Below are 7878 nucleotides of genomic sequence, written 5' to 3' on the forward strand. Positions count from 1 at the left end.
TGCGACACAAGAAGTGGAGCACGGATAATGCTTGAGCTGATACGACAGCCCACTGGCCGAGAATAATCAGTGATGACGAATGAGACCCAGAACTCCAGCAGTTCTTCTCAAACCATCAAAAACTTCACGACCAAACAAAATACGAGTCAAGGCCAAGAGTCCCTGGAAGGAATGCATGTCACCCGCAACCTTTCATGCCACGCTTTAAAACTGAAATCATTTTTTGATGAAAGGAAGAGAAACAAAACGTTTCAAGAAGAACCCGTCCAGAGGACCTGACTTCACTTTGGTAGATTTGTCTGCCTGGATTTTTGAGCATCAGAATCTTTTTATGTTATTTTGGTGAAACTTTAAAAATAATGCTGAGTGTGATCTCATGCACCATCATGAGATGTGACATTGTGACTGTTACAACCTCCACCCAGTTATACTTCAGTAACTGGGAGACTGAACGAGTTGTAGCCGTTTAGGAGTTCATGAGGATCAGACGTGGTGGTTTGGATCAACTCCACAACTTAAAGAGTTATGGATGTAAAACAAGTCGTTACCAGTGTTTCCTCTCGTTTACTTGCCTTGGCAGGGGGCTCATATCTTACGTACAAGCAGGGCACCCCGCCTCGTCAACAAAAGCGAGCGCCCCACCCTCCTGTCAACAACCGTCTGGATTTAGCACGGGGAGCAATACAAATGTAAAAATGCTACAGACGTACCGCTCCGCTTCCCACTGTCAATTACTGGCAGTAACGTAGCGCTAAGCTAGCAGGTGGGCAACACAGAACGTGACTCCGTCCCGTCCTCAGCTCCCCCCCCCCCCCCCCCCCCGTTGACAACTGCTCAGCATGAGGGAGACCAACTGCTGCTACCTCCATATTACTAGCTTTGTAGCTAGCACGTCTGTGTTGCGCGCCGCTAGCTTAGCGCTACGTCAGTGCCAGCAGTTGTGGAGGGTGGGGCGCCCTGCTTGTAATAACAGTTGGGGAAAAACGCATTTTGAAAGTTTAATTAACGTCTGTCCAGTAAAGATCGTCCCCAATACTGGAAGAGGAGGCAGCACACTCAGAGGCTGCAGGTTTAACATCTGAAGAAAGAGCCAGCATCCATCACAGCTGCACTACACAACCACCAAGACCATCGTTCCTCTGGTTTCCATTTAGGACGAAACCGTTTCCTCCAGTTTTGCACAAACATCTCGCACGAAGAGCAAACGTTGTGACCGACTCTCAGCTACAACCACAGCAGATGTTGGTGACTGAACTCCAGCCACGCTTGTGTTTTCTGAGGTCGGCCGAGTGTGGCAGCCACCTTGGATCGATTTTGTCAGATGTTTTCGTGAGGTGTTCTGGGAACAAGCAGACACACAATCGTTTGACTTCACAGCAGCAGTAACTGCTCAGCTCGGATCACGAGCTTCTTACCAAAGTCTTCTTGCAAGCTGGAGGCACCGACAGTTGAGGCCTTGTCCTGAGAACCCTCCAGGGGCGTGCTTCCATTCCTGGCCAGCAGGGACACACTTGCACTGAGAACGGTCACCTGGGACGGGGTTCTGGACGGCTGCGTTTTCACCAGCGAAGAAGAAGGCTGGGAGGCCTGGCTGAGAGCCTCCTGAAGACTGGAGGACAAGAAGGAGGAGAGAAGTGGAGGCTTCCTTCTCATTACAACACAGGAGGTGGTGGACAGAACATCAGCAGAGCATTCGATCCAAACTTTCTTCTGAAGAATAAACTTTAGACTGTTTCAAGTCATCTAGACAAACAGAGCAGCACTAAAGGAGACAGTGAAGGCATCACTCAAACGTTAGTTTCTACACTTCTCCTGGCAGCCTGCACACTAACCCGTGTCAGGTGGAGTGTCATGTGATGTCGTGCTCAGCACCAGCTGACATGCTCGTACCTGAGAGGAGAGCCGATGATCGAGGTGGGAGGGGTGGGGTTGCTCCCCGCGTTGTGCCGTCGCCGCACCGCCTGTCGACGAAACGTGCTGCGCTCACGACGAAAAACGACCGTCTCCTCTCGTCCCGGTGCTGCCTCGGTGAGAAACATCGTTCAGTGCACGAGACGAACTCTGGGAACTTCGAGTGGATCGCTCGCTGACCAACAATTCAAGATGGCCGCCACAGCCAACTGGATCCAAACCCGGCTATAACTCACCCAGTTTGACCAACACTGAGCTGAACTGGTGCAGAACATGAACGCAACACACTCTGCTTAAAACCTCTGTTAGCAAAATACTGCATGAACCACAGGACAGATATTAATGAGACTAAGAAAACTATTATGGGATGTGCATCTTTTATAGTCAACTTATTCAAGATGGCCACCACAGTTAATGTACCTAAAACAGTTATTTGTCTGGTACTGAGCTAATACTTGGTGTGGTAGTAGCTGAGACTGACTCCACAAACTCTGAGCACTAACGGGCTGCACAAGATGTCAGCTGTCATAACCTGTCAGGTTCTGACCCAGTCCAGAGCAGAGTGTCTGGACCTGGTCAGGTTCTGACCCAGTCCAGAGCAGAGTGTCTGGACCTGGTCAGGTTCTGACCCAGTCCACCCAGTCAGACGCTCGGCTCTGGTCTCCTACCTGCAGAGACCATCTTGTGATGAACTTGTAGCTGTTTTGGTCAAACTGTGAAAGACGCCATGCTCTGAGTATACATTATGAATGGCTATGGCAGCCATCTTGAATTGGGCTAACTCTAAAAGTTAGTTTGTTGAAGAGCATCAATTGGCTCCTTTCTGAAAGTTCATTAAAGTCCATCCAGTGGTTCGTGAGATATTTTGCTAACAGATACACTAATCTGTAATTTGTTAGCACTCAGGGTTGGGATCAGCCTCATATCAAACTGTAGGTCAGGACCTGTAAAACTGGGTTATAAACATTTAAGATGGTTTGAAGGTCAGTTAGCTGTGGCAGCCATCTTGAATCGTGTTGACTGCAAACATCAGTTGTAAATTCAGTGATTACCGTCCGTAACTTTAAATAAACCTGTTTATGGTGGTGTCACATGGGTTTGGTGATCATTTTAAACCTTATGAGCAACATGAGCCACAGCCAGCTGCAGAGTGTGTGTGGTACTGACCTCGCAGAGCAGCTGCATCGTGAGGTTCAATGAATGCCGCCTGGTTTGGTAGACTGTTCCTGGAGCGGGTCACAGATTCCAGCTGAGAAGCCCGACCTAGCAAAAACGCAGCATCCAGGACTTCCCCTTCTTTGGCTTCCAGGTCCGACTTGGAGGTGGTGAGGGGTCGATGTCCGCACGGCGCTCCCAAGCGGCTGGGATCGTTAAGGCAAGCGGCAGTACCGCTGTCCAGACTCAACACTCTAGCGTGTGTTTTGGCACTACCTGCGCTGGGTGTTCGGCGGGAGGTTCGGCGCTTCCCTCCCGTTCTGGGCCCTGCCTTAGATCCAGCTGTGCCTTTCCCTGTGGAGGATGAGGGTGCTTTGGATGCAGAGTGCTTGGCTTTTAGGCCCCTGAAGTGACCCTCTGGTGAGTGGCAGGACCGAGGGGTGGTGCTGGAGGAGCTATCTGTACTTAGATGGTTGGTGGAGTGGAGGCTGGAGGCACAGCTGAGTTCACTCTGATCACTGGAGTCTTCCTCTCCTCCAGCAGTCAAGACTGCACTGCTGGGCTTAGCCATCCCGTGCACAGACAGGTAGTCTCTGTGACGGCTGGCGTCAAAGCTGCTCGCCCTTTTCTTCCCAGAATGTCTTCGTCCACTGCGTCCCGCTGACAGAGAGGAAGTCCTCTGAACCACGGCATCAGACTTTGTGGGACCGCCATCTTTAGCTTGTTCCTGTTCTGGGGCATCTCCACCCGTCGAGCCATCAGCACTGGTCCTTACGCCGGGCTGCTCCAGGATGGCCCCAGGTTCCCTGAGCTCCTGGGCTGCAGCAGACGGTGCAGCTGCAGTTTGGTTAGCAGTCAGCTCATTGGCATGAGGGTTTTTATTGGCTTCCCTAGAGGGAACGTTGCTGAGACCATGAGAACTGACGCTGCTGAGGCATGAAGCTCTACCTTCAGCAGCAGGTAGGGTCTCTCCTCTGTCCCGTCCCCGCTCGTCCCCTGAAAGTGAGAGCAGGCTCTCTACATGTGTGGAACTGGTTTGTTCACTGTGAAAGCTGCTGAATGTGCTGTTGGTGTCCCTGTCTGTGCCGCTGCAGTAGCTCTCAGTGGAGCCACTGCTGTGGGTACTCAAACTCTTCAGGCTATCCACACTCTGCTCTCCTGCATGGGATTTTCCTGCTCCAGGAGAGACTTTCCCACCACTCTCCACCTGGTAAAGTCCTGAGCTACCTTCACCCGCCTCTCTGGAGGCAGTGTGAGCAACTTTGTGTTGTTCTTTGTGCCAGTGATGTTCTTCTCCAGAGGTAGAAGGGACAACTGGGTCCTGCTGGTAAAGCTGCTCTCTGTCACAGATCCCCGGCCTGTGGGGTCTGGCAGCCTCTAGCTCACACACTGGGTCAAGGCCACCTCTCCTGAGTGGAGGATACAAAGAAAAGTCTGGCAAACACGGGTCAGGAAAAGCGGAGCCTGCAGAGCTAGAGGTCCGAGGCAGGCCCCGAGAACGGAGCTCCTTCCTGGAGGTCTGAGACTGCACGGGAGCATGAGCGGTCAACTCCGTGTCACAGGATGAATGACACAGGCTGAAGTGATAGGCCGAGGAGCTGCAGAGGTCTGCAGCCTCCCTGGACAACTCTGAAGGACACAAGGAGGTCGATGGCTGCAAGGAGGCGAAGGAGTCGTTGGGAACAAGACAGTACATCTTTGTTTCTGAGAGCAGATCTGAAAAATGAAATAAAAACACACAAGAAGTGAAACTTGAAGTGTTGAAATGAACTTTAACATGAAACGGCTTCTTGTTTGGTTGTGTGTTTACCATGATCATGACTGCAGCTCTCAACAAGAGTCAAACTGATGTCATCCGAGATCTTTCCAACATCTCCTGCAATGATAGTAGCACAGCAAGTAGAAGCCTCATCAATGATTCATTTTACAATCAAGAGCCCACACACAAGTGGCCGCTCCAGAGGAAAAACAAACCTTCAGCTCATGCTTGGAGTCAGAACCAAAACCAAGCCACAGTTGGATAAACACAAAAACAATGAAGCCGCAATCAATTCCTTGAAGCTACGACGGATTCCACGAGGCTGCGACCGATTCCATAAAGATACGACGGATTCCACGAGGCTGCGACCGATTCCACGAGGCTGCGACCGATTCCACGAGGCTGCGACCGATTCCACGAGGCTGCGACCGATGCCACGAAGCTGCGACCGATTCCACGAAGTACGACCGATTCCGTGAAGCTACGACCGATTCCATGAGGCTACGACCGATTCCATGAAGCTACAACAGATTCCATGAGGCTGCAACCAATTCCTTGAAGCTACGTCCCGATTCCGTGAAGCTGCGACCGATTCCGTGAAGCTGCGACCGATTCCGTGAAGCTGCGACCGATTTCGTGAAGCTGCGACCGATTCCATGAAGCTGCGTCCGATTCCATGAAGCTGCGTCCGATTCCATGAGGCTACGACCGATTCCATGAAGCTACGACCGATTCCATGACGCTACAAACGATTCCATGACACTACAAACGATTCCATGACGCTACAAACGATTCCATGACACTACAAACGATTCCATGACGCTACAAACGATCCCATGACGCTACAAACGATTCCATGACACTACAAACGATCCCATGACGCTGCAAACGATCCCATGAAGCTACAAACGATCCCATGAAGCTACAAACAATCCCATGAAGCTACAAACGATCCCATGAAGCTACAAACGATCCCATGAAGCTACAAACGATCCCATGAAGTTACGAAAGACTCCAGCTGATCACCTGAATCTCTTCTGTTCCAGGTGAACTTTCATACAAAGATCAAAATATTCAGATTCTTCAGTTTCCTAAAGAATGTCGTAGCTCTTTGTAAGGGACAGTCGAAGTGAAGAGTGATAAAATCACTAAACGACAAGCGGCTCTCTGATGAGGATAACTCGATGAATTGGGACAGAACCACCTCAGGCTAACTGGGTTTAATGGGCCCACAGCAAAGCTGCAGTAAGTTCTCGTCTTCTCCGTGTTCGTTGAAAACCTTTTCGGAGAAAGTGTCATGTCAAGACTAATGGTGTGTTTACACCACCATCTTTACACCACCACCCCTACCCCCAAGAAATTAACAACTCATCAGTCTTTAAAGCCATCGAGGTCACAGCAATGCTGAGTCAGAGTCCATGACCTGGACTGTAGGGGGATCCTGGTCCACTATAAAACCAGACATTTAATTGTTGTGAGCTCAGAACAAGTCCTGGTTTTCATTTTTTAAAATGTGGAGTCACAAGTACAAGAAGTAATTAAGGACATTCTGTGAAGAAATGCTGATCGCCTGCCACCTTCATTAGAGTGGTTTCAACTGAAGTCATGTGGAGAAAAATGGAGTCAACCTAAAAACATTTTGTGTGTTGAGATCTTGAAGTATGTGTCAAATGAGTCCGTTACTACCACAACAAGTTTTATTTAGCTCCAGTTCTGAGAAACCAGCCTGAGTTACGGCCATCTTTGTGTTTCTTGAGGCAGTGGTAATGACGAGTGCTACATTTACCTTTGACAACTGCTGCTCTTCTGTGTGCAGATCCAATCTGAAATGTACAGAAACAATAAATAGAGCGAGTAGCTTTAAAGGAAAAGTGGGCATTAAATCAAACATTGAGCTGTGATAATCAGAACAGAGTTGGTGAAGAGACTGAACCATCACTGGGTTTGGTTGTTATTATAATCTTAATCACTTTTTTGAGTCTTGTTTGTGTTTGTTTTCTGATCCAGCATCAGTGACAACAGCAGAGCGGCCGGCAGTAAAGACAAATGAACGTTTACTCTTTTCAGCACTAGTGTGCAGCGGAGAGCAGACCAGCACCGTGCTCACCTGGCTCGACTCGGTCCCGATGTAGGAGTTTCTGGAACTGCAGTCCACCGGAGGGGTCTCTTGTTGAATGAAGTCTGTCATTTCTATACCCCCTCCAGGGTCCCTTAGTTAAACACACACACGTACAAGAGTTCACAAAACATACCTCAAAGTACTCGCACATCTGGAACGTGCCCACATTTTGTTTGTTACATCCACTAATGGAGTAATTTACTGAGAGTTTCTGTGACAGCCTGACACTAAACTGCAGTGGAAGGAAAATGATTTCTCCGGGGTTCGTCTCCACCACCGTTACACGTCCAGAGACGACATTTTGTCCCATTCTTCTGTGTAAGAGCTGCAGCCCAGATTTGATGCAGAACATCCGAACAGCAAGAGGTGTTTTACAAAGTTCGGACTCGGGGCTGAAGCTAAATGCAAACTACACGTTTCAGATTATGTGTAAAAAGTTTGAAAACCATGAATCAGTTTCTTTCCACTTCACAGTGAATACATTTGTGGATGTGACAAGACGTTGAAAAGAAGACTCAGTATATCACCATAAAATCACCAAAAATAATCAGAGACCCAGTTTAAAAATTTTTGGTTTTGCATCTCAAAGTTTTAATGTAAGCGCCACACACACACACACACACACACACACACTCACACACACTCTTTCACCTTCAGTGGCAGTTGACAGTAAAAGGATCCATGTAAGTTTTCTCATGATCTGTAGTTCGCTCAGGACAAACCAGCTTAACCAGCTGGTTTGTTGGAACAAAAAAAAAAAAAAAACTTTCCAGTGATGGAAATAATTTCCATATACAAAAAAAATCATTAATTTACGAATCAAACCATAAAAAACACCCGAATCTCCATGTGCTTGCTTCACTCTAAACAACCTGGACTGCTGCTCCAGATGTGCAGTCTGTGACCGCAGCTGCTGGGGGGGTGGGGGGGGGGG

General features: G+C 48.9%; 1 protein-coding gene across 1 annotated transcript in view; it reads right to left on the reverse strand.

Annotated features, from left to right (window-relative positions):
* Nucleotides 1–7878, reverse strand: part of pcnx1 (pecanex 1) — a 30594-nt gene that overhangs the window by 19833 nt on the left and 2883 nt on the right. Inside the window, exons 3-8 of the mRNA XM_037694655.1 lie at nucleotides 6933–7035; nucleotides 6612–6648; nucleotides 4877–4942; nucleotides 3079–4782; nucleotides 1891–2020; nucleotides 1416–1609 (exon numbers count right to left, since the gene is read on the reverse strand). Coding sequence (XP_037550583.1) covers nucleotides 1416–1609; nucleotides 1891–2020; nucleotides 3079–4782; nucleotides 4877–4942; nucleotides 6612–6648; nucleotides 6933–7035 — 2234 coding nt within the window. The remainder of the gene's footprint in view (nucleotides 1–1415; nucleotides 1610–1890; nucleotides 2021–3078; nucleotides 4783–4876; nucleotides 4943–6611; nucleotides 6649–6932; nucleotides 7036–7878) is intronic.

Source organism: Nematolebias whitei, chromosome 21 (assembly GCF_014905685.2).
Source record: "Nematolebias whitei isolate Nwh7 chromosome 21, NemWhi1, whole genome shotgun sequence".
In the NCBI taxonomy this organism is placed as follows: domain Eukaryota; kingdom Metazoa; phylum Chordata; class Actinopteri; order Cyprinodontiformes; family Rivulidae; genus Nematolebias; species Nematolebias whitei.